This window comes from Nerophis ophidion, linkage group LG07, assembly GCF_033978795.1.
Source record: "Nerophis ophidion isolate RoL-2023_Sa linkage group LG07, RoL_Noph_v1.0, whole genome shotgun sequence".
Classification (NCBI taxonomy): domain Eukaryota; kingdom Metazoa; phylum Chordata; class Actinopteri; order Syngnathiformes; family Syngnathidae; genus Nerophis; species Nerophis ophidion.
Genome location: NC_084617.1, coordinates 26,582,270 through 26,610,200, shown reverse-complemented (window position 1 = coordinate 26,610,200; position 27,931 = coordinate 26,582,270). Strand labels below are relative to the sequence as shown.

General features: G+C 38.6%; 1 protein-coding gene across 3 annotated transcripts in view; it reads right to left on the bottom strand.

Annotated features, from left to right (window-relative positions):
* Positions 1-285: 285 nt before the first annotated feature.
* Positions 286-27,931, bottom strand: part of LOC133556169 (SEC14-like protein 1) — a 44,269-nt gene continuing 16,623 nt past the window's right edge. For all 3 annotated transcript variants that reach the window (XM_061905835.1, XM_061905833.1, XM_061905834.1), the window contains 11 exons: positions 24,867-24,976; positions 22,609-22,798; positions 19,193-19,281; positions 19,043-19,113; positions 18,797-18,968; positions 11,369-11,503; positions 11,161-11,295; positions 4,542-4,778; positions 793-971; positions 577-678; positions 286-490 (listed from right to left, as the gene is read on the bottom strand). In XM_061905835.1, coding sequence (XP_061761819.1) covers positions 460-490; positions 577-678; positions 793-971; positions 4,542-4,778; positions 11,161-11,295; positions 11,369-11,503; positions 18,797-18,968; positions 19,043-19,113; positions 19,193-19,281; positions 22,609-22,798; positions 24,867-24,976 — 1,451 coding nt within the window. In that variant the 3' untranslated portion in view covers positions 286-459. The remainder of the gene's footprint in view (positions 491-576; positions 679-792; positions 972-4,541; positions 4,779-11,160; positions 11,296-11,368; positions 11,504-18,796; positions 18,969-19,042; positions 19,114-19,192; positions 19,282-22,608; positions 22,799-24,866; positions 24,977-27,931) is intronic.

Below are 27,931 nucleotides of genomic sequence, written 5' to 3'. Positions count from 1 at the left end.
TAACAAATAATTTTATGAGATAGTGGATTTGGGGTTTTCACTTTCTGTATTAAACCTAATTTTCCAATTTGCAAGAAAACCTGTGCAATGAATATTTATAATATGCAAGTTTCACTCTCTGAAATGAGTGATGAAAATATATAACTTATTTTAGATGTACCTGCAAAACATCATAAACAATCTTACTGTTAACAGGGACGCCTGTTAAAAAGTGCTGATTGTTTGCACTGTTTCAATAATCAGGCTTGAGTGTTTTCCTGCAAAACAGCACACTGACACCTGGTGGACAATCAAAAGACTGCAGCAGTGACAAAAGTGCGAGCACTCCTGCGCGCGCCACGTCCTAACTTTGATGTTGCATAGCATTTATTGACCCAGCAAAAACACAACACACATTCGAATGTTCCATTTTACTACTTTTGTAATCAGATTACATCCAAGCCGGCGTGTTTGACAATCCTACAACAAAGCTTGGGCTGCCGGCGCGCTCCTGAAATTCACAAGTCAACAGTCATTCCCTGATGTCACTCACGGGCTTTTTTTTGAGGGCAGTGTTGCCTGCGGAGCAAACACTACCTTGAGACAGTGGAGCTGCCTTGTGATTGGATAGAAAAAGTAGTGGAAGAACTGAGCTGGGAGAAACTGCTATGATTGGAGGCCAGACTGGTCAATGATCCCCTACGGAAGCAAACATGTATAGTGTGTGGTGTTACAAACTCATATTGGCGGGGTGCAGCATCAAGAGCTGAGAAAAGTTTTGGTGGAATGAAAAAATTTACAAAAAAAACTCACCTGATGTCTTGAGATGCCAGCACCTCGGTGTAGTACATGATCTTGCACTTGTGGGGAGAGACCTGCAGCGAAGCCAGCATGTCGTCCACGGAGGGCAGGCTGGACGACGAGGGGCTGAGGGAGGTGGGAAAGCGCCACTGGAGAATGTAGTACCCAGGCCAGCGTGCCACATGGGAGCCCTGTTAGAACACGAAGCAAAAGTGCGGGATCACCACGAGGCGGAAAATTGTTTCCAGTCTGCATTTTCTGTATTTAACAGCTGCTAGATGATATAATCCAGTTTTTATACATTTTTGAGCTGTCAAAAGACTTTCAGCTGTTCAGTTGTTTCAGTTTACAAACCCCGTTTCCATATTAGTTGGGCATTTGTGTAAGATGTAAGTATAAACAGAATACAATGATTTGAAAATCATTTTCAACCCATAATCAGTTGAATATGCTACAAAGACAACATATTTGATGTTCAAACTGATAAAAAATTTTTGGTGTGCAAATAATCACTAACTTTAGAATTTGATGCCAGCAACACGTGACAAAGTTGGGAAATGTGGTAATAAATACTGATAAAGTTGAGGAATGCTCATCAAACACTTATTTGGAACATCCCACAGGTGTGCAGGCTAATTGGGAACAGGTGGGTGCCATGATTGGGTATAAAAACAGCTTCAAAACATATGCTCAGTCTTTCACAAGAAAGGATGGGGAGAGGTACACCCCTTTTTCCACAACTGTGTGAGCAAACAGTCAAACAGTTTAAGAACAACGTTTCTCAAAGTGCATTTGCAAGAAATTTAGGGACTTCAACATCTACAGTTCATAATATCATTAAAAGGTTCAGAGAATCTGGAGAAATCACTCCACGTAAGCGACATGGCCGGAAACCAACATTGAATGACCGTGACCTTCGATCTCTCAGACGGCACTGTATCAAAAACCAACAATCTCTAAAGGATATCACCACGAGGGGCTCAGGAACACTTCAGAAAACTACTGTCACTAAATGCAGTTTGTCGCTACATCTGTAAGTGCAAGTTAAAGCTCTACTGTGCAAAGCGAAAGCCATTTATCAACAAAATCCAGAAACGCCGCCGGCTTCTCTGGGCCCGAGATCCTCTAAGGTTATATTTATCCTCTTTTGTTGAGAAGAATTGTTGTACATTCTTAGGTAGCAGGTTGTAGTTTGCCTAATTTTAGCTGTTTACAAATGCACCATCCATCCATCCTTTTCCTACCGCTTATTCCCTTAAGGGTAACGGGGGGTGCTGGTGCCTATCTCAGCTACAATAGGGCGGAAGGCGCCGTACACCCTGGACAAGTCACCAACTCATCGCAGGGCCAACACAGATAGACAGACAACATTCAAATCGTTGAATTTCAATATTTGTGATGTACTAAATAAAGGGTTTGTATTTTCTCTATAGGGCTTGACGGTGGAAGAGGGGTTAGTGTGTCTGCCTCACAATACAAAGGTCCTGAGTAGTCAGGGTTCAATCCCGGGCTCGGGATCTTTCTGTGTGGAGTTTGCATGTCCTCCCCGTGAATACGTGGTTTCCCTCCGGGTGCTCCGGCTTCCTCCCACTTCCAAAGACATGCACCTGGGGATAGGTTCATGGCAACACTAAATTGTCCCTAGTGTGTGAATGAGTGTGAATATTGTCTCTCTATCTGTGTTGGCCCTGCGGTGAGGTGGCGACTTGTCCAGGGTGTACCCCGCCTTCTGCCCGACTGTAGCTGAGATAGGCACTAGCGCCCCCCGCGACCCCAAAGGAAATAAGCAGTAGAAAATGGATGGATGTACTCTATAGCCAACATTATTATTTTAGTTGATCTTTTTTGTAAAACAGTTAGTGAATGAAGCTCACATTTGTAGTTGTTTCTCCACATTTCTACACAGTAACTCAGATATGTTAACACTAGTGAGCTGTGGTTTGTATGGGCCCAAGTTGTAGTTAACTTTTCAACCACTTGTGGCAGTAATGAATCATATTGGTGTTTAGTTTGAAATCTTTGGTTAATCCGTTCCATGATTTAATTCCACATACAGATATGCTAAAGGTTTTAAGTGTTGTACGTGCATAAATAAATAAATGATAAATGGGTTGTACTTGTATAGCGCTTTTCTACCTTCAAGGTACTCAAAGCGCTTTGACACTACTTCCACATTTACCCATTCACACACATATTCACACACTGATGGAGGGAGCTGCCATGCAAGGCACTAACCAGCACCCATCAGGAGCAAGGGTGAAGTGTCTTGCTCAGGCCACAAAGGACGTGACAAGGTTGGTACTAGGTGGGGATTGAACCAGGGACCCTCGGGTTGCGCAGGGCCACAAATGTTTTAAATTCGATTTTCCTCTATCTAAAGGTTATATTTTTCCTCTTTCGTGGAGAAGAATTGTTGTACATTCTTGGGTAGCAGGTTATAGTTTGCTTTATATATCATTTTAGCTGTTTGCAAATGCACTAAATCGTTAAATTTCAATATTTGTGCTTAATGACAATAGTAATGACAATGCCAAGCAAACAGAAGTCGGGAGCTAAAGTCAGAAAAGTTTCTCAAAGCAAAATGCATGAAATATTTTCATCATACACAGACTTACAACTAGTTGAATGACACCTCTATTATGGCCTCAGGGCATCGCTTCAGTGACTTTGAGGAGGGCGGCATTTTTTTTTTTTCGTTAAAAAGACGATGCGAACGCCTGCCTGCTGCCAGAAAACAAAAATAAGAACAATGCCTCGGTGCAATTACTGCAACCGTGGCCAAAACAACCAAATAAATGAAAAGTTTTGTCCGATGAGACAAAAAGAGGAAAAAAAGAGGTTAACCGGATAAAAAAAAAGATGATTAAAGTGGTGAAGTTTTATTCAAATGTAGCTCACAAAGACAGTTTGGTGGACTGTGGTTCGATCCATCTTCTTCCGCTTATCCGAGGTCGGGTCGCGGGGGCAGCAGCCTAAGCAGGGAAGCCCAAACATTCCTTTCCCCAGCCACTTCGTCTAGCGCTTACCGGGGGATCCCAAGGCGTTCCCAGGCCAGCCGGGAGACATAGTCTTCCCAACGTGTCCTGGGTCTTCCCCGTGGCCTCCGACCGGTTGGACGTGCCCTAAACACCTCCCTAGGGAGGCGTTCGGGTGGCATCCTGACCAGATGCCCGAACCACCTCATCTGGCTCCTCTCGATGTGGAGCAGCGGCTTTACTTTGAGCTCCTCTCGGATGACAGAGCTTCTCACCCTAAGGGAGAGCCCCGCCACCCGGCAGAGGAAACTCATTTCGGTTGCTTGTACCCGTGATCTTATCCTTTCGGTCATGACCCAAAGCTCATGACCATAGGTGAGGACGGGAACGTAGATCGACCGGTAAATTGAGAGCTTTGCCTTCCGGCTCAGCTCCTTCTTCACCACAACGGATCGGTACAATGTCCGCATTACTGAAGATGCCGCACCGATCTGCCTGTCGATCTCACGATCCACTCTTCCCCCACTCGTGAACAAGACTCCTAGGTACTTGAACTCCTCCACTTGGGGCAGGGTCTCCTCCCCAACCCGGAGATGCCACTCCACCCTTTTACGGGCGAGAACCATGACTCGGACTTGGAGGTGCTGATTCTCATTCCGGTCGCTTCACTCGGCTGCGAACCGATCCAGTGAGAGCTGAAGATCCCGGCCAGATGAAGCCATCAGGACCACATAATCTGCACTGTGGTTAAAAAAGGTAAAAAAAAAAATGATATGTTCCTCTCACCTGAACACTTTCACCCTCTGTGCAGGTGAGGGCGCTCTCCACCGTGCTGTAGTCCCGGCCCAACACCCAGCTCTTGTCTAACAGTGGGGAACTAACAGTCCCCAAAGACGGGAACCCGTTGGCCGTGTCTCTCTTCGGGGCCCTTTTAGAGTGGTAGATGTTGAAGAGCACGTCACCTTTAATCACGTCAAAGTCCCAGGTGATAATGGAGGAGTCTTCTATGATCTCAAAGAAAATCTGTAGGGAACAGAAAGAGACCACGGAATGGGTAGCAATTCATACTGATTAATCACAAGGCTCACGTCTGGGCTGACCTGTGGTCTACATGCGTCCCAGCAGGTGGCCCTCTTTACAAGCACATCCAAATACATAAAATATTCAGGTTTTTTTGACACTGTCTGATTAATGCCAACTACAATTTGAAAAAAAAAAAACAGTAGGATGCAGTTAGTAATGTCACAATATGGACATTTACTTTCATACAGTGCAATCTTTTAATTAAACTTGTAAAAAAAAAATATATATATATATATATATATACATACATACATAAATATATATAAACATATATATATATATATATATATGTTTATATATATATATATATATATATATATAAATATATATATATATATATACATATATATATAAATATATATATATATATATACATATATATATACACATATACATATATATGTATATGGATAGATAGATAGATACATACATACATATATACATGTGTGTGTATATTTTTGGGCCATGTCACGATACAGGATATATTTTGCCTTAGCCTTGAATTCTTGAATTAACACTTGATGCATATAATCACAGCAGTATGATGATTCTGTGTCTACAGTAAAACATTCTTCTTTATACTGTGTTAATATATGCTCATTTTAAACTTTCATTTAGAGAGGGAAATCACAACTAAGTCAATTTAGCAAAACTGTATTTATTAAACATTTATTAAGCAGTGGCACAAACATTCATGTCATTTCAAAACAGAACCTGCAACATTGTCAGAGACATTTTAAAACAAGCTATTAGTACACTTTTGTGCATGAAGTCACTAAAATAATATTTCAAAACACTAAATTAAAGTGCACTTTTTATACAGAACGCCACTACAATAGTTTAAAACAAATAAACATGGTGTCAAAAACAAATAAACATGGTGTCAAAAAAAAAAGTGCTTCAAATAGGAAATCAAATAGCAGTGCTGCTACTTTTTGTAGCAACGCTTTCGCCGCATAATTGTTCAACATATTCCCGCATGAAGCCAAACCACCGCCAGACGATGCACCGCGTGCTGTTTTTCACGGGAATTATTTCCACATTCATTTGTTACCAGATTGCCACCTTCTCTCCCTCGTATTACCACTCGCAACACAGTTAGCATCACAGCTAATTTTACCCAAGTAGTAGCTACCTCTCTACTCGGGGAGGGCGTGTGACGTTGCACGTGGGACATATGTAAGAAGGTGCACTTGTTTAAGTCTCTGTGAGAAGGAAAGACAAGAAAGAGTGAGATGCCCGCAGCTAAAAGCAACTGTGTGAGAACATATATTCTAATATCCCAATATAGTCATTTTCTATATCGCACAGACAAACCCGCGATATATCGAGTATAACGATATATCGCCCAGCCCTAAAATATATATACAGTATATATATATATATATATATACTGTATAAATATATTTGTAACGAATGTAACGATTCATAAACATATATATATATCCATCCATCCATTTTCTACCACTTATATATATTCCAATCAATCAATCAACAATTATTTATATAGCCCTAAATCACTAGTGTCTCAAAGGGCTGCACAAACCACAACGACATCCTTGGCAGAGCCCATATAAGGTCAAAGAAAACTCACATTCAGTGGGACGTCGGTGACAATGATGACTATAAGAAACCTTGGAGAGGACCACACATGTGGGCAACCCCCCCCTCTAGAAGAACCGAAAGCAATGGATGTCGAGCGGGTCTAACATGATACTGTGAAAGTTCAATCCATAGTGGACCCAACACAACCGTGAGAGTCCAGTCCAAAGTGGATCCAACACAGCAGAGAGAGTCCCGTCCACAGTGGAGCCAGCAGGAAACCACCCCAAGCGGAGGCGGATCAGCAGCGCTGAGATGTCCCCAACCGATACACAGGCAAGCGGTCCATCCTGGGTCCCAACTCTGGACGAGCGGTCCATTCTGGGTCCCGACTCAGGACAGCCAGTACTTCATCCATGGCCATCGGACCGGACCCCCTCCACAAGGGAGAGTGGGACAGAGGAAAAAAAGAAAAGAAACGGCAGATCAACTGGTCTAAAAAGGGAGTCTATTTAAAGGCTAGAGTATACAAATGAGTTTTAAGGTGAGAGTTAAATGCTTTTACTGAGGTAGCATCTCGAAATGTTACCGGGAGGGCATTACAGAGTACTGGAGCCCGAACGGAAAGTTCTATAGCCCGCACACTTTTTTTGGGCTCTGGGAATCACTAATAAACTGGAGTCCTTTGAACGCAGATTTCTTGCCGGGTCATATGGTACAATACAATCGGCAAGATAGGCTGGAGCTAGACCGTGTAGTAATTTATACGTAATTAGTAAAACTTTAAAATCACATCTTAGGGGTACAGGAAGCCAGTGCAGGCGAGCCAGTACAGGCGTAATATGATCAAACTTTCTTGTTCTTGTCAAAAGTGTAGCAGCCGCATTTTGTACCAACTGTAATATTTTAATGCTACACATAGGGAGACCCAAAAATAATACGTTACAGTAATCGCGACGAGACATTATAAACGCATGGATTATGATCTCAGCGTCGTTAGTGGACTAAATGGAGCGAATTTTAGCGATATTACGGAGATGAAAGAAGGCTGTTTTAGTAACGCTTTTAATGTGTGACTCAAAGGAGAGTTGGGTCGAAGATAATACCCAGATTCTTTACCGAGTCGCCTTGTTTAATTGTCAAATGTTAAAGTTGTATTATTAAATAGAGGTCGGTGTCTAGCAGGACCGATAATCAGCATTTCCGTTTTTTTGGTGTTGAGTTGCAAAAAGTTAGTGGACATCCATTGTTTGATTTCATTAAGACACACCTCCAGCTGACTACAATCCGGCGTGTTGGTCAGCTTTAGGGGCATCAGCATAACAGTGAAAGCTAACACCGTATTTGCATATGATGTCACATAGCGGTTGCATGTAGATGCTGAAGAGTGCAGGGCCAAGGACCGAACCCTGGGGAACTCCACACGTTACCTTAACATAGTCCGAGGTCACATTTTTATGGGAGACGCACTGCATCCTGTCAGTAAAATAAGAGTTAAACCAAGACAGGGGCTAAGTCTGACATACCAATTCGTGTTTTGATACGCTCTAATAAAATATTATGATCGACTGTATCGAAAGCAGCGCTAAGATCGAGGAGCAGCTATATAGATGACGCATCAGAATCCATCATTAACAATAGATCATTAGTAATTTTTGCGAGGGCTGTCTCCGTAGAGTGATTGGCCGTGAAACCGGATTGAAAGGTTTCACATAGATTGTTAGACGCTAAGTGTTCATTTAGCTGCTGTGCAACATTTTTTTTCGAGGACTTTTGAAATAGAGGGAAGGTGAGACACCGGTCGGTAGTTTACCATGAGGTCAGGATCGAGGTTAGGTGTTTTAAGGAGAGGATCAATTACTGCTTTTTTTGAATGCTAGGAGAACAGTGCCAGAGGAAAGTGATAAGTTTATAATATTTAGCACTGATGGACCTAATAATACAAAGAGTTCCTTGATAAGTTTCCCAGGAAGTGGGTCAAGTAAACATGTTTGTTTTATTCCATTTACACGTTGTGACAATTTTTCTAATGTTATTTCCTCAAAACGAGAGAAACTATATTGGAGGTCAGTATCCGCCGAATATACAGTCGTATCTGTGTTAATAGAACCCAGTTGTAGCTGGGACGCATTGTCTTTAATCTCCTTTCTAATGACTTCAATTTTCTTACTAAAGAATTGCATAAAGTCATCTGCTGAGTGGGTGGAGCTACTGGAAGGAGTCCCTTGTTGGGTTAGCGATGCTACCGTACTAAACAAAAATTTAGGATCGTTTTTATTAAGGTGGATGAGAATTGAGTAATATTTAGCTATAGCTAAGGTAAGCATGCGTTTATAAGTTATTAAACCATCACTCAATGCTTGATGGTGCACCTCAAGTTTAGTCGTGCGCCATTTGCGTTCCAGCTTTCTGCATAATAATTTCTGAGCTCTAGTTTCTTCTGTAGACCATGGGGTACGCCTTTTTTTATCTTCAGCGGTGCTATACTATCAATGGTTTAGCGCAGGGTGTCATTAAAGTTGTTAGTGAAGTTATCAATAGAGCCCACATAATTTGGGAATGGTGCCATTACCGAGGGCAGTAGGTCAGCAAGAGTTGTCGTTGCGGCAGCATTAATGTTGCAGCTGCTATAGCAGTTACTATTATTATTAGTTTGCCGAACATGAGTCTGAACCTCGAATTTTATAAGGTAATGATCGGACATTACTTTATTATACGGGAGTATCATAACTTTGGAAACGGTGATACCCCTGGCAAGCACTAGGTCTATCGTATTACCGTTGCAATGCGTGGGTTCATTTATTATTTGTGTAAGACCACTGCTATCAATTATAGTCTGGAGCGCCACGCACGGTGGGTTCGATGGGGTATTTATATGGATATTAAAGTCCCCCATTATAATTACATTATCGGCGTGCGTCACTAGATCAGCAACGAACTCTGAGAAATCATTGATAAAGTCCGAACAGGTCCCTGGGGGGGCGGTAGATAACAGCCAGGTATAGAGGCAGCGGTGTGACAGACCTCTTAGTAAGCACCTCAAACGATTTATATTATTTATGTTAGGATTAAGGTTAAAGTTTTCGTTGTATATTAGTGCGACTCCCCCACCCCTTTTAAGGAGACGGGCAATATGTGCATACTTTAGGAAGAGATGCCTCATTTAGCGCAAAAAAGTTGTCTGCTTTAAGCCAGGTTTCGCTGAGACCGATGACGTTAAGATTGTCGTCTCTGATGACCTCATTAACTAATAACGTTTTGGGAGACAATGATCTTATGTTTAAAAAACCTATATTATAGGTAGTGGGCTGTTTTAGGGAATTTTTGATCAAATTATCCGTAGTAGTAATATTAATAATGTTGTGTTTATTATGCGTAGTGCACTTAAAACAATTACGACCATATCTAAGAAATGATATGACGGGAATTTTCTGATTGTTTGTTTGGTGCTATGATAAACAGAACGCATCATAATTTGCCACCTCAGTAGAACGCATGTTCTGATTGTTTGCTTGGTGCTTTGATAAACTGAACGCATCATAATTTGCCACCTCAGTAGAACGCATGTCCAACTCTGAAACAGTCAAAGCAGTAAAAACTTGTTTTAACTTAACTGACTCCTTACCTAGGCCAGTAGGCTCGCATCTTCCTTTTAAATCTGGCTTCATGATGGAGGGAAGCAGTGTTCAGTGGGGATTAGCCTTTTGCTTTGTTTTTAGCCCCGCTTGGCATCCGCGTTTCTGCTTCCGATCACACCGCTTGCGTCTGTTCCTTTGACGGCCTCCGCTGGTACTATACTCCGCTGCTTCACAGGCCGCTGGATGTAGCCGGCGAAGTATTCCCATGCTAGCTAGTGGGTCCAGCAAGCACGCGTCTTTCAGTCCAAAACGGCCCGATCTATCCACATCCAGAATTGTCTGGCGGTCGTAAGTGATCACGGAGTGACCACGCTGTAAGCCAGCCATGAATTTTGCAGAATTGTCCGGTAGAGCTGCTCCATGCCGCTTGGTATATATATATATATATATATATACACACACTTTCTCTCCTCTATTTTTTTGCTTCACTATACAAACCTTATGATTTTCAAACACAGACAGACACACGCCCCTCTGTCTGCACCTTTCTCTCGTCTCGTGAGCTGGTTCTTTTGCCGGTTTTAATGTACTGTATGTGAGTTTTACTTTTTCCAATGTTTATCATTGGAAAAACACCTTTGGGATGAATTAGGACGGAGTCTGAGAGCCAGGCCTTCTCGACCAACATCAGTGTGTGACCTCACCAATGTGCTTTTGAATGGTGGAAAATTCCTATAAACACACTCTGCAACCTTGTGGATAGCCTTCCCAGAAGAGTTGAAGCTGTAATAGCTGCAAAAGATGGACCGACATCATATTGAACCCTATGAGTTAGGAATGGGACGGCACTTCAAGTTCATATGTGAGTCAAGGCAGGTGGCCAAATACTTTTGGCAAGATACTGCATCATAGATATAATACTGCCATCTAATGTCTTGGAAGTGCTACTGTATTGCAAATGAAACTCAAATGTAATCAGAAAACTGGGCAGCACAGTTTTCAAAAATAAATTGTAGAATTATATAATTAACATTTATTAAAATGCACAAAAGTAAAGAAAATTGGTACCATTGAGTATCGGTATCGATTCCAAAGCACTGCATTGGTTCAAATGTGAACGGTACGCATCCCTAGTTGTCACTGCTGTTGTATCTTTGGGCAAGATTGGCAAATTGGCAGCCATGTTTTAAACATAAATGTACCTCATGTGGAGCTCCCTTGAAGATACTGGCACTCTTGTATAGGAGGTCTGTCAGCAGCTGGCTGTCTTCACTGTCCAGCTCCTCTGTTGTCCTGTACAGAGACTTGGGCACCGTGCCTCCCTCAGGGATGTCACACTGACAAGGAAGAACCGAATAAGCACCATGACCCTCCAGACCTAAGCAATTGTATTCCTTTCGTGCAGCTCACCACACAGTCACCCCCCAAGAAGTCCGGGATGAACTTCCGGTCGACATAATCCACCAAACCTCCTGGTCCCCAGTAGTCGTTGGCAGCGTAGACGAGGAACTTCTTACGAGTGTTTTCGTTGATAAGAGGGCTGACCTGCAAGTATGACGCGGACATTAATCACAGAACACGAAGAGTGACTCAACTTTCATCCTCAACCTGCCCATGTTCAGCATTCAAAGACTACAAAATGCGGCTGCAGGTCTTTTGACAAGAACAAGAAAGAGGAACTACAGAGGAAATTGCCAATGCAATAGACGGTAAAGAATGTGCAGCCGCAGTATTCATGGATTTAACAAAAGCATTTGACACAATTAATCATGATATTTTAATACAAAAACTAGAATGACATGGCATCAGAGGTTTGGTATTGAACTGTAAAGAAGCTATTTAACCAACAGGAAGCAATATGTGAAGATGGGTGAAAATATGTCAACACGGTTGGATATATCTTGTGGTGTACCCCAGGGATCAATACTGGGACCAAGATTGTTTAATCTTTATATAAACAACATTTGTAAAGTTACAAAAGACTTGAAGTTAGTGCTATTTGCAGACGACACAAGTGCTTTCTGTTCAGGAGAGAACACACAGAAGATAATACAAATAATAACGGAAGACATGAACAAATTAAAAAAATGGTTTGATAAAAACAGACTATCTTTGAATCTCAGTAAAACTAAAATAATGCTATTTGGTAACAGTAGAAAAGAGCATCTGACACGAATACAAATAGACGGAGTAGATATTGAAAGGGTAAAAGAAACCAGATTTTTGGGAGCATTAATAGATGATAAAATTAACTGGAAATCTCATATACAAAACATACAACATAAGGTGGCAAAAAAACATTTCAATAATAAATAAAGCAAAATACGCCATGGGCCAAAAATCACTTTATATTCTCTACAGCTCGCTAGTGTTACCATATCTGAGTTATTTTGCAGAAATATGGGGAAATAACTAAAAATGTGATCTACATTTGTTAACTGTTACAAAAAAAATCAATTAGTATAATATATAATGTTGGATAGAGACAACATACAAACCCTTTATTTAATGGGTCAAAAATATTAAAGCTCGATGATTTGATAAAATTGCAAACAGCTAAAATGATGTACAAAGCAAATTATAACCTGCTACCGAAGAATGTACAACAATTCTTCTCAACTAAAGAGGAGAAATATAACCTTAGAGGAAAATGTAATTTAAAACATTTGAATGCACGTAGAACACTTAAAACCTTTGGCATATCAGTATGTGGAATTAAATTATGGAATGGATTAAGTGAAGAAGGTAAACATTGTACTGATATGATCCAGTTTAGGAAGCTGTTCAAATTAATAGTGCTTACAAAGTACAAAGGAGAAGAATTATGAGAAACACTTTCAACCTTAATAAGAGTAAGATATTCTTCATCTCAGTATGTTGGTAATGACTGAATAATTGATTACATGTTACAGAACTGTTGTATTACTCTTTCACGGATGTCATTTTACTATTTTGTTGTAAGGAGAGTCAGTAAATGAATGCATATATTTGTGGGCGCTCTGACGTGGGAAAGGGGTAGGATTAAATAAGCTTTCCTACTCCTTTTCGGACATGATGCGATGTGAGGTGATATGAATTATCTGATGTAATGTGTTGTAAATGTGCTCATGTTCGAAAGAAAGAAAGAAAGAAAGAAAGAAAGAAAGAAAGAAAGAAAGTTGGATCAAATACTGCCCATACTGCCTAAGATGCGAATTTGAGGATTTATTACTTACGTACAAAATATTAAATATTCTAACTTTTTGACTTTGGGGCCACATCGGTGCTAGGAATTTTCAAAATGGGGTCCCAGCGACTCCATCAAGTCATAAAAATGGGGTCCCACAGTAAATTTTTGGGGTCCTACTTTTTTGCAAGATTTTTCAAAACAAATGATAAATGTGTGCATTATCTTGTTACATCTCACATTCTACACTGTGTTTTGGAAAAAAGTTGTTATAAACATTACTTAAAGGCCTACTGAAACACACTACTACCGACCACGCAGTCTGATAGTTTATATATATCAATGATGAAATAATAACATTGCAACACATGCCAATACAGCCTTTTTAGTTTACTAAACTGCAATTTTAAATTTCCCGCGAAGTGTCGTGTTGAAAACGTCGCGGTATGATGACGCATATGATGACGCGTGCGTTTGACATTATTTTCCAGCCCGATCCAAGCTATAAGTAGTCTGCTTTAATCACATAATTACACAGTATTCTGGACATCTGTGTTGCTGAATCTTTTGCAATTTGTTCAATTAATAATGGAGAAGTCAATGTATAAAATTCCCGGAGGGGAAGCGTTACTATGGAACAGGGCGGTCAAGCATACATGGATCCCGACCACATGTCAACCGGCACTTTTCGGTGAGAAAGTTGTGGTAATAAGTCGGCTCTTACCGGAGACATCAGCGGAGCTTCCGTCCTGCTGCAGCTGCGTGACTTCCCTCAGAGACACTGGCGGTCAACACAGCCGTGGCCACACCCCTCTGACTTTCAGGTACTATTTAATCTCACTAAAACACCAGCAACACAGTAGGCAGATAAGGAATTTTCCAGAATTATCCTAGTAAATGTGTCTAATAATATCTGAATCGCTCCCACTGCAGTCGCCTTTTTTTTTCCTAGTCCTTCACTCTAAATTTCCTCATCCACGAATCTTTCATCCTCGCTCAAATTAATGGGGAAATTGTCGCTTTCTCGGTCCGAATAGCTCTAGCTGCTGGTGGCTATGATTGTAAACAATGTGAGGATGTGAGGAGCCCTACAACCCGTGACGTCACGCGCACATCGTCTGCTACTTCTGGTAAAGGCAAGGCTTTTTTATTAGCGATCAAAAGTTGCAAACTTTATCGTGGATGTTCTCTACTAAATCCTTTCAGCAAAAATATGGCAATATCGCGAAATGATCAAGTATGACATAGAATGGACCTGCTATCCCCGTTTAAATAAGAAAATCTCATTTCAGTACGCCTTTCATTCATTAAAAAAAGAAAACAAAGAAAACACATTTTTATGCATATGTAAATGTATTCAGTTATAAATATTCATTCACTTTCTTCAAGAATCTAAACTTTACCGCTGCCGGTAGTTTGTCTATATTTTTATTTAATAAATTGTAGGCGTAATTACTTCAGTATAAAAGTGTGAAAAGTTTTTTGCTTCGGTCATGAAATGATAATAATAATGTGCCAGAGCATACATGCATTATTTCTTTAACAACTTCAGCTCTATCCATCAATTCTTAGCATTTTTTTTTTTTGTTTGTTTGTTTTATGCCCTTTTTGTCAAAGAAAACTATGTTTTTTTATGGCAAACACACAAAATAGGCAAAATCTTCCACAATTTTTTTTTTCAAAGTGTAATATTTGATGTGAAGTAATCAAAGCCTTGGATAGGTCACTAATTCATAAAAAGATTGATTTTGATTCAATATTATGTTTTGAGCCAAAACAGTTTTAATGAAAAAAAAAAACGTCTTTGTTTCATTAGTCAATATTTCAACTTTCTTAATTACTATTAAAAATACTATTATTTTAATAGTATTTTTAAAATGTGCCGTGGGCCTTTATAACATTGGTTGCAGGCCGCAAATGGCCTCCAGGTCACACTTTTGACACCCCTGCTCTAGATAATAAAAAATTAATCTGATATTTCTATGGATAAAAATAAGAGCTTGGCGGCGCATGGGCGTTTGTCATAACACACAGTCAGCATCTCTGCTTCAGTAAACAATGACGGTGATGACTCACTGTCAGCGATGCGAGCGACACTTGCTAACTTGTCAGCCACTTCTCCAAGAGACTCCTTTTAAACATTCCTCGCACGTCATCACTTCAAAAGGCACATATTTGCCCCATTAGTTGACCTGCAAAGTATGTTTTTAGGGTGGAGGAGTTTGGTTGGGTGCTGGTTAGCTTGAAGCTAACAGCTAGTCTGTCTCCATCCTCAACTATGTCACTTTAGCGTGAGATAAAAGTCAAGTTTCCATGGACTCACAAAGACTAAAACAACCAATTTACTGAAGACATGGCACAGAATGAAGTTAAAAAGGTTGACTTTACACTCAACTAAGTGTTTACCATGAAGTCTTTATTTTGACAGTCCCTTGCAAACTAAGGCAGTATTTGTGATTGATAAAACATTCGGCGAATCAAAATTTAAGAAATGGTACTGGAAAGTTCATGACTTTGAAGACAACCAATAAAAACGCAATAAACGGGGACGGAAATTTGACCCGGCAAATATAAACAAAACGCCGGCGGAAAGCGATAATCGATAAAAATAACAAGCAAACCATATTTTTGACCCAGAAAGGGCAGGGTTCATAGAAAAAAAAAAAAAGAATAATAAAATAAAATAAATAAAAACGGGCCCCGGGGACGCGCGAATTACCAGAATTGTGCGTCTTTTCTGAATTCAATGCGTAAAAAGACACAAAAAGTGTGTTAACGCCAACAGTGTGTATATAAATAGCCTATACATACATATGTGTACATATTATATTAATATAATGGATATATCATTAATAATTCGAAATTGGACAATAAGAGTATGTGAAAGTTTGACTTCTACCTTGTTTACTTCTGTGAGGACCTCCCTTAAGTTTTGTAATCAATCTGAAATACGGTATTAAGCAGCGAAAGTGCGCCAAACATGGATAAGTGTGCAGAGTGTTGATTTTTTCTTTTTGGTGAATGGAGGTTTTTTATATTAGCCACAAAGTTCAGTGACTATTTCTGTTGACATTTCGTGTTGGTTGTTTTTTTTTTTTTGTTTTTTTTACATCAATCAATTGACTTATAGACTATCAGATCAGCCCTACAAATTTGTAAAAAAAAACTTTTTAATGCCTTCGAACATCGAATTTAATGCTTTTCAATGCCATTTAAGACTTTCATTTTCGCCAAAATGAATGCCTTTTTAATCTCTGTCTTTATTTATTTTTTTGTCCTCTCCAGCTTCCCAGGCAAATTATATAGTTGATGTAGATGTCCATATCAGCTGTTCAGATTTACTTTACAAAAGAGAAGTGTAGGATACTTCTCTTGCTGCCTTTTTTGAATTCGACTTTATTAAATGTATTTATATTATCATTTTGTGCAGCCGGGCCAGAGCAGGAGGGGATAGAAAGAGAAAAAAAGGAAGACAGACGGGGAAATTGTGGGGATAAGAGGGGGATTAGATAGAGAGATAAAAACAACAACAGCAAACACAACAATAACAAAAACAACAACAATAATAAAACAACACCAGCACATACGATATGTACAAATATGATTGTAAAAGTGAAAGTAAATAAGCAGTTAGTGAAATAAATAAATAATATAGAAATGACAATGAGCATTTTTACACTAAAACTGGAGCAATACAAATACCAATAGAAAAAGCGCTATTGATCATGAACAATACCAATAGTTTACCTCTATTTTCAACAATGCAGTTGTTCAAATGCAACAATACGTATACCTAACGATAGCTAGAAAGATAATAAAAAACAAACAAATCAAATGGTAAAAAAAAAAAGGAATACCGAAAGATGGAGGGGAAGAGAGAGAGGCAACCTATATTAATCTTGTAGATTGTTATAGTAACAATGGGTCAAGCTTTGTCAATATGCCATGTGTTACCCAGTTTACCCTAGGGCAACAACGTTGATATATGTTTGATGAAACATGATTATGTGCATGAGTGTATGTATGTATATGTACTTGTATATGAACAGAATGTGTATATGAATGTTTGTACAGTAAATGTATATGTACAGTATTTGTATGTTTGTTTGTTTGTACAGTGAATGTATAAGTACAGTATGTGAATGTTTGTACCGTGAATGTGCGTGTAGATAGACGGACTTCGAGTATGTAGGCATGTACTGTATTTGTGTATGTAATCTATTTCTACACAGTTGTCCCTCGCCACATCGCGCTTCGGACTTTGTGGCTTCACTCAATCACATATTTTTTTAGGTTTTATTTAAAGTTTATTATAGCACTGGGTATTTGCATGAAAATGTATTTTTCTTCTGTTTTTGAGTCCCTTTTATCAAGTATATTTGTTTTTTGTTTTTGTAATCAGCATGACCTAAGCGTGGATAATAATATTTCTTTGATATCATTTGACAAGTTGATAAACTGTAAATAGGTGAGATATAATTATTGAATATGATTAATCTATTTCTATACAGTTGTCCCTCGACACATTGTACTTCGAAGTTTTAGGCTTACTCTCAGATTTTTTGAGGTGTTATTTAAATCTTATTTTACGGATTTTTGGCCCAAAACAAACATTTTCAGGCATGAAAATGACTAAATGAATTGAACATGCCAATACTACGGTAGCATTGGCCACTATATATGCACAGTGTTTCTAAACCATAGGGCCAGCGCCTGCAATGAGATGGCGACTTGTCCAGGGTGCATCCCGCCTTCCGCCCGTATGCAGCCGAGATAGGCTCCATTACCCCCCGCAACCCCAAAAGGGACAAGCGGTAGGAAACGGATGGATGGAAGGGCCAACGGCCATTGTCAGGCTGCGAGCGCCCACTAGAGGGCCGCCTAAAAATTGTTTCTCAACGTTCGTGTTACTCTGATGTAATACACTTTTCCACTACTTGTGGCAGTAATGATAATATCAAACAGAAGAAGCCTGGTGCTAAAATCACAGAGAAGTTTCTTAAGCGAAAAAAAAATGACTATAGTAGTTAAGCTATATTTTAATTTGCACCTAAATTCTATTAACAGTTTATTCATGAAACATTCATAATTATGTATTTTTATTTAGTCAGAATTGATTTTAGCACTGGGTATTTGTATGCGCATCTATTTTTTGCTCAGGGTATTTGTATGCACATCTAAGTTTTTGAGTCCCTTGTTTTGCAGTATATTTGATTATTTATTTTTGTAATCAGCCTGACCTAAGCCTGGATAATAATATTTCTTTCATGTGATTTTACAAGGTTAAAAACTGTAAATAGGTTAGATATAATTATTGAATATGATTAAAATGAAGAGTAAGATGAATAATTCAGTGTTGATCAGAGTTCAAAAAGGTTAAGAACCCCTGGATTAGACAAAACCAAACAGACAGCGCTGTTCAGTACCTTGGCCACTGATTGGCTCAGCCTAAACAGCGTCACGATATTGGATAAAACGAGTGTAAAGGTGACTTTGTGGGTGTTATTTCATGTCTACAGGACTTTCAAAATGTTAAAGACCGTATTTCAAAGGTCATGAACAGGATTTTTTTATGCTGTAGTTATGTAAATATTCAATTTATGATGAATAATTTTTCTGTATATCATTTATATGGTAAATGTCACACAACCCTGATATCCATTTGCTCTCACCAGTGTCCAGAGCACAGGAAAAACTCTAGGTGCCCTCAGCATGAGCAAGCGGCCTAGAGTCTCCGGGTAGTTGGCCTCCACTGCTTCGATGATTCTCAGCAGAGCCTTCAGTCCGGGTCTCCACAGGTGACGCATGTTGAGACCCTCCAGGTCCACCAAGCAGGTCCAGGAACTGAGCAAACACAACACAGCTTTGCATGAGGACGGATGGAAGGCGAACACGTTTGTGACAGAGAAGTTCGGCACCTGATTGGTCGACCGAAGGCCGCAGTGTTTTCCTCACAGCGCCTCAGTCCCTCCTCGTTGATGGCGACCACCTGGCTCCAAGAAGGTAAAGCACCGCTGTCACTGACTGTAGCTATATTATTGATGTGGGACTTGAATAAATCCTCTCACCTGTCTCAGCAGCACCTCCTCTGTCAAGGCTCGCATCAAACCTTTTGTGTCCATCTGACCCAAACGCAGGACGTAAAGCGGCCGACCATCTAAACACACACATGTAAGTAATTTAACAAGTCATGAAAATATATATATCTTTTCAAATTTTAGGGCACCCCTCAAGTTTGGTCCTGAAAGAGACTCGGTCATAAAAATGTCAAAAATACGTCAAAAGTAACTTTTTTTTTTTTACGCTTTAATCTACAGATTAACTTTAGATTTGTCGATAGAAATTTGTAACATATATCTTTTTTTATGTTTTATGCTCTTTTGTTAAATTTTATGGCAAAATATTTTTTAAAAGTGGAATATTTGATGTGAAGTAATTGGAGTCTTAAATAGGTCAATAATTTATAACAACATTCATATCAATCGATCATTACTTTTTTAACAATGACAGTTTAAAAACAAATGATACTTAAAATTATTAGTATTAGTAATAAGCCACATATTTGTATTTTGTTTACTTTTAACACTTAAATCTTGATTATTTTCATGTTGTTATTTTGTCTGTTTGACTGGCTAACACTTAAAGTATGCTATATTTTCGCAAAAAAATATTTTAACATAGAATATTTGTTGTGAAATAATTAAATACTTAATTAAACCAATACATCTTAACAATGTTGATTTGAGCAATGACCATTTTAAAAATATATATTAAAAATTAGTAGTATTAAAAATAAGTAACACAATTGTATTTAATGTACTTTTTATTTTCATTAGTGTGTGTGTGTGAAAATCAGTGGTACTTTAACTTTATTATCCGTTTTTTGAATATTTTTTCATGTTGTTATTTTGTTTGATTGTCGAAGAAAACATTTTTTTAGTTATGGAAAACACAAAATATGCTATATTTTCACAAAAAAATATTTGAAAGTACAGTATTTGTTATGAATATTTAAATACTTACTTAGGCCAATAATTCATCACAATATTTATTTAAATGTGTTATTTTTTTAGCAAAGACAGTTGAAAAAAATTGCTACTCAAAATTATTTGTATTAAAATAAGTACCACATTATTTTTATTTCATTTAATTTTAAAACTTACTTTAGATCATAGTGACTGTCGATTATTATTCGTTTTTTATAATTTTTTCATGATGTTATTTTGTTTGATTGTCAAAAAAAACTATTATTTTTTTTAGTTATGGGAACACTTAAAATATGCCATATTTTCACAAGAAAAGTAGTATTATTGTTGTGAAGTAATTAAATACCAAATTAGGTCAATAATATTGATTTAAATGTATTATTTTTTGAGCAATGACAAACCCCACTAACAAGTCACAAATTATTATTTTTGTTGTTTTACTTTCAACACTCAAATCTCTAGATCAGTGTCAGATTGATCCGTCGGTTATACGTTTTTAGTATTTTTTCATGTTGTTGTTTGATGCCATCTTTGTCAAAGATTTAGTTGTGGCAAACGGGGCAAAAATGCAATATTTTCCCCCTAATTTATGTCAAAGTGGAATATTTGATGTAAAGTAATTTGAGCATTCAATAGGCCAACAATTCATCGCAAAAATATTTTGATTGGTTATTACTTTTTGAGAGATTAGAGTTTCAAAGAAAACATTTTTTTAGTGGTATTAGAGACAAAATTGCAGGTGTTTCCCGTTACATTTCACCTGTATGCTCTTTTATTCTACTTTTTTATGTACGATAAATGCCGATCCCCTTTGGCCGACAATGTATTTGTTTTTCGTCCCACAGCTGACTAGCGGCTAGCATCTAATTCTTTATCTCTATACAGCAGGGGTCGGCAACCCGCGGCTCCGGAGCCGCATGCGGCTCTTTGATCACTCTGATTTGGCTCAGCAGCCAAATTGCCGACCCCAAAGATTATTCCGGGAGGTTTCCGGATTTTAGTGCCTCTCCCAGAAATCCCCCGGGGATAACATTCTCCAATTTTCACCTGGACTTCAATACTGAGGGTGTGCAGTGATGGCAATGCCTTTAACCCCCTCTACAACATGTCGTCACGCCCGCTTTTACACCACGCAATCTACATGCAGACTGGTCACTTTCCATAATCAACCTCATGTAACACACGAAAGTGACTGCAATGCATACTTAGTCAACAGCCATACAGGTTACACTGAGGGTTGTAATATAAACAACTTTAACACTCTTACTAATATGCGCCACACTGTGAATACACAACAAACAAGAATGACAAACATTTCGGGAGAACATCAGCACTGTAACACAACATAAACACAACAGAACAAATACCCAGAATCCAACGCATCCCTAACTCTTCCGGGCTACATTAAACACCCCCGCTAGCACTGATATTGTTACACTGTCAATAGCACCCACCATATATGTGTGTGTGTGTGTGTATATATATATATATATATATATATATATATACACATATATATATATATATATATGTATGTATATATATATATATTAGGGCTGCGAATCTTTGGGTGTCCCACAATTCGATTCAATATCGATTCTTCGGGTCACGATTAGATAATAATTCGATTCTCGATTCAAAAACGATATTTTTCCGATTCAAAACGATCTGTATTCATTCAATACATAGGATTTCAGCAGGATCCACCCCAGTCTGCTGACATGCAAGCAGAGTAGTAGATTACAAAAAAAAACTTTTATAATTGTAAAGGACAATGTTTTATCAACTGATTGCAATAATGTAAATTTGTTTTAACTATTAAACAAACCAAAAATATTATTTATTTTATCTTTGTAAAAACATTGGACACAGTGTGTTGTCAAGCTCATGAGATGCGATGCAAGTGTAAGCCACTGTGACACTATTGTTCTTTTTTTTTTATAAATGTCTAATGATAATGTCAATGAGGGATTTTTAATCACTGCTATGCTGAAATTATAACTAATATTGATACTGTTGATAATATTCATTTTAGTTTCACTACTTTTCGTTTGTTCTGTGTCATGTTTGTGTCTTCTCAATTGCTGTTTATTGCAGTTCTGAGTGTTGCTGGGTCAGGTTTGGTTTTGGAATTGGATTGCATTGTTATGGTATTGCTGTGTTTGTTGGATTGATAAAAAAAAATAAATAAATAAATAAAAATAAAAAATAAAAAAAATCTATTTTTTTTTAAATGAGAATCGATTCTAAATCGCACAACGTATTCGAATACATTTTTTCCCACACCCCTAATATATATACATCCATACATATACACATATACATACAAGCATACATATATATATATATATATATATATATATATATATATATATATATATATATATGTTAAAGATTTTGAGTTAATGCATGTGATTGGTATCGATATTGAGACATGCAGGCTCCGATATTGTAGCATTTTCCCTATGCCGCCCTTTGATGGCAGACTGTGTGAACACCTTTGTCATGGTGGTGCCAGTCTCCACTGTAGTAGTCCTGGAGAAGCTGAGGGCGTTGCCAGGAGTCCAAGAGGAAGTCCACCTGGTGCTGCTTCCTCCAGGTGAGAGATTGGCACAGGAGCTCGCGAGCTTTGTCTAAGTTGAAGTCGTTGGCAGCCAGAAAGCGCAGCACATGTTGATCCTTTGGAATCTGCGAAGCAAAATAAAGGAGATCACTATAAAAATGTGTGTGTAGTGCTGTCGAATTATTATTTTTTTCAATCATATTAATTTCACTTCTAAATGATGAATATTCATTTAAAACAATAAATTGCTTGCGTAATGTCAATTAACTTAAAAAATATAAGGCCGTTTTTAATAGTCTACAGTATCATAAACAAATGTTTTTAAAGGTTTTACCTAAATGCACACCATTTATTTGCAAAACCTTGTAACCACCTTTCAGGGAACCAGCCGCCGTAAAAGTGACTGCTTGCAACTTGATCAACATAACATTTCTCAAACTAAAACATTAGCAAGAACATTACCTGCTAACGTGTTACCATTTGTGGTTTAACGGAACATATTCTCTGTATTTTTCTCACTTACTTACACGAGTGTCCCAATCCGATTTTTATACCAGATGTCATTCAATATCAGCAAAAAAAACATGTATCAGATGATACCGGCTTGCAACTAAAATCATTGATATACTGTAAGCTCTGATACAAGCAGTCCTGCAGGGTGTATACTTGTGTGATATTATGTACGATACAAGCACTCCTGAAGCGTGTTTACTAAAGTGTGATATCATGTGCGATACAAGCAGTTCTGCTGCATGTATATTTGTGTGCAATATCATGTGCGATACAAGCAGTCTTGCAGTGTTTACGTGTGTGATATCATGTGTGATACAAGCAGTCCTGCAGCGTGTTTACTTGTGTGCAATATCATGTGCGACACTAGCAGTCCTGCAGCGTGTTACATGTGTGTGAAACAACGTGCGATACAAGCCGTCATGCGGCATGTTTACATGTGTGTGATATCATGTGCAATACAAGCAGGCCTACAGCGCGTTTACCTGTGTGCGATATCACGTGCGATACAAGCTGTCTTGCGTATTTACTGTTGTGTGATATCATGTGCGATACAAGCAGTCCTGCAGCGTATTTACCTGCGCGTGGTACCATGTGTGGTACAAGCAGTCCTGCTGCGTGTTGTGTGTGACATCATGTGCAATACAAGCAATCTTGCAGCGTGTTTACTTTACTTGTTACATGTTTACTTGCAAATCCAGTACTTTTTTGTTATCGACTGATTCACGTTCGGTGCCATGTTACGGTAACTGTGTTGTGTGTGACGTCACTACCGGTTGCCGACTCACCCCAGCAGTGCTGAGATTGAACCCAACCAAAGTAGCATAGGTAATGTTGCAATTTTCAATGCCAACAAAGAAATTGACTCCAAAAAACGCTCCAACATAAGTAAAGTAAGACTCCACATTTCCAAAAGTGTGCTACATTGATAATATACATGGGCTTTGCTATTGACATGCTCAAGATTAGCATTAGCGATTTTACATGATGATTTTAACACCTCCAAACTTGATAATGTAAACTGCAACAAAAATGCACGTTACAATCAAAGAGCTGGTGTCTAATAAGTACAATTTTTACAGTATTAGTACTTTTTATGGTGCATCAAAAGACTAGACAGCAAAGAATTAACCAATTAGGACTTGCAATTGAGACAATAAAATAAGGAAACAATACATAACAAATGGACAGCAGATACCATGATCAGCTCATTCTTAAATGTTGCAATAACAAATGCGATTTTATCAGCAAAAATAATTCATATTTATACTGGGGGGGGGTACATATGTGGTCCTCTCCAAGGTTCTCATAGTCATCATTGTCACCGACATCCCACTGGGTGTGAGTTTTCCTTGCCCTTATGTGGGCCTACTGAGGATGTCGTAGTGGTTTGTGTTGTGGTTTATGCAGCCCTTTGAGACACTAGTGATTTAGGGCTATATAAGTAAACATTGATTGATTGATTAGCACACACAAAAGTAGCGAATTAGATTCGGAGGTACCAGGATTCGGTTTAAATGTGAACGATCCTTATTTAAACTTAAATGACTGAATAGATGAAAGCAGGCTTCATTTTTCTATAATGCCAAATAGCAAGCACCGTTTAATTTGTGTGAAAACAAAAACAAAACTGGCGGACGCGCATGAGAGAGGCTTGATCGGCTGAGACAAAAGGTAAGTGACCTTGCCCTTGTGGGTTTCCTGGAGCCACTGCCGCAGTCGAATGAGACAGCTTTCCTGCAGAGGCATTAAATCACCAAGGTAACGTCTGATGTAGTCAGCATCCAATTTGTCTGCGGGCCAAAACACAGTGTCAACTTAGCACACGGTCCATCGCACGCATCAGAGGGAAACACTTTCAACCAGGGTGAAGATGACCATACGTCAAACATGCTTTAACGGCTGAATTGATAAACTGCACATACATTGTCAACTTAGGTTTTGACAATTGGTCGTCATTTGCAACATGTTCTCTTTATCATAGAGCTATACCTCATTTAAACCTGACCATTGTCTAGAACATTGTGTTGCAGCCAACTAGTCTACATTAAAAAGCAAACAGTGGAACCTCTGTTTACGAACCCCGCTACGTGCGAACTTTAACGATTTACGAACTTTTCAATCGAGCCAAATATGCCTGCGTGTGTGAACCGTGACACTTCATTCATTCATTTGGTGTCCCGCCTGCAGGCAAAAGGCAAGGCGCAGCATGTGGGTGAGGAGGCGTAGCCCTCCACGTCACTTGCTGCACATTGCAGTACACTACTGGTAGCAATGTGACTATCACGAACGAGTAGAGGCTTTTGAACGTCTCTTTTAAGTCAGGGATGTCAAATTGGTTTTCATCGAGGGCCACATGGCAGTTATGGCTGCCATCAGAGGGCTGCTTGTGACAGCAAATAATGTGGGGGTTGGACCAATCTTGTTTACTTAGATTTTCCCTCACTTCCTACACTAATCAACTCATGAATTTAATCACATTTCTGTTACTTTGTTCGACAAGCTTTCCAACAATACCAACCTTTTTAAAATTGGGTAAGTCTTAAGAAAGTTGACATTTTTAACAAAACGGTCACACCTAAAATCTGGAGCCCATTAACTCTTTATTGAGGAGGTTGACCATTCACTGTTAAAGTACCAATGATTGTCACACACACACTAGGTGTGGTGAAATGTGTCCTCTGTATTTGACCCACCTCCGTGTTCACCCCCTGGGAGGTGAGGGGAGCAGTGGGCAGCAGCGTTGGTCGTGCCCAGGAATCATTTTTGGTGATTTAATCCCCAATTCCAACCCTTGATGCCGAGTGTCAAGTCTCTGGTATGACTCGGCCGGGGTTTGAACTCACAACCTACCCATCTCAGGCTAACCAGAAGGCCAGAGTAAAAAAAATCCATAACTTTCTTAATATTTATCACAGGAAAATGATACGTATATCACTGAAATAGTCTTAACAAGACCTGTCAAACAATAATGGTTTATTAGTTAATTATTATTTTTACAAACATACCTACTCATTATGTTTGTTTGGTATACATCACTGTAAACCACTTTATATTGTGTACAACCTTTAATAAAATGTGGACATTTGTCAAGGAAGGGCCTCATATTTCCGACATGGGAGCAGCCTTTGAGGAAAAAAAGGAGGAAAATTGTCCCCAAAAAAAGGAACAAAGTGCTGCCAGGCAAGCCCCGAAAGAAAAATTTGAAAATCAAGACTACATTTCCAGCAATTGGGTGCGATTTTACACTGTAATTATCTTTAAATGTATTCTCATCTTCCAACCTCGTTTGGTTGTCTTTATGACAATTACATGTCCAAGATAAGTTCTCCTTGGCTACGAATAAATACTCTCGAACTAAAACTGGTTCGGAACTAACAGTGTTGGGATTAGCAGCGACGTAGAAAGTTGTCAATGGTGCGGCTCGGAGAGCAAACGCATGCGACAAGTAAGCTAGCGAAGTGATGCTAACTATGCTAACTGGCAAGCTTGTTTCGATGCTCTTTATTGTCTCCCTGTACCTGTGGCTGAGTCAAGCATTAAAGACAATTTCTTTATATCGTATATTTTTTATATTGTGGTGGGTTTACAAAATTCACCCGTGGAACTTTTGTTACTGTTCGATTTCCGGTCAGACGAGTTTTTACGGGACACAATTTCCGGTGTTTAGTTACTGCTCGATTGCTGCTATGAAAATAAAGTTAGCTCCATTTTTTGACACTCCTCATTCAACTTCCATCTCTACACGCTACAGTATTTCATAAAAACAACACAAAATGTATATTTTCGCTTGAAAATGAATGGTTAAAAACGCGGACATTTCACATGCCTGATGTTTTTCTGATATACAGTCCTGTATCACACTTTGTATTCTGTTTAAAGTAGTGTTGTCCCAACAACAATATTTTGGCACCGGTACTAAAATTATTTCTATACTTTTCGGGACTTTTTCTAAAAAAAGGGGGCCATAAAAAATGGCATTACTGGCTTTATTTTAACAAATAATCTTAGGGTACATTAAACATGTTTCTTATTGCAAGTTTGTCCTTAAATTAAATAGTGAACATATAAAACAACTTGTCTTTTAGTAGTAAGTAAACAAAGGCGCCATTTTTCAATTTATTATTTTGTCAAAATTATTACGGGACAAGTGGTAGAAAATGAATTTTTCATATACTTGTTCATTTACTGTTAATATCTGCTTACTTTCTCTTTTAAAATGTTCTATCTACACTTCTGTTAAAATGTAATAATCACTTATTTTTCTGTAGTTTGGATGCTTTACAATAGTTTTGGATGATACCAAATGTAGGTATCAATCCGACACCAAATAGTTACAGGATCATACACTGGTCATATTCAAAGTCCTCATGTGTCCAGGGACATATTTTCTGAGTTTATAAACATAATATAAAAATGTTAAAAACGAAAGAAGATGTGATGCCAAAAAATATCCCTGTAGTCATAGTGGTATCGACTAGATACGCTCTTGTACTATATCATTAGAGTGGCTGTCAGGGGTGGGGGTGGACTGATACTTTTCAGAGGCAGTATAGTACCGAATATGATTCAATAATATCGCGGTACTATACTAATACTGGTATACCGTACAACCCTAGTTCAAAGTGTAGGCAGGACCTCATATTTATGTTGTTTCTTAAGGAGTTTGCTTCACTATTTGACCTTTCCAATTTACGAACCCCGTTCAAGAACCGATTTAATTTGTAAAATAGAGGTTCCGATGTATT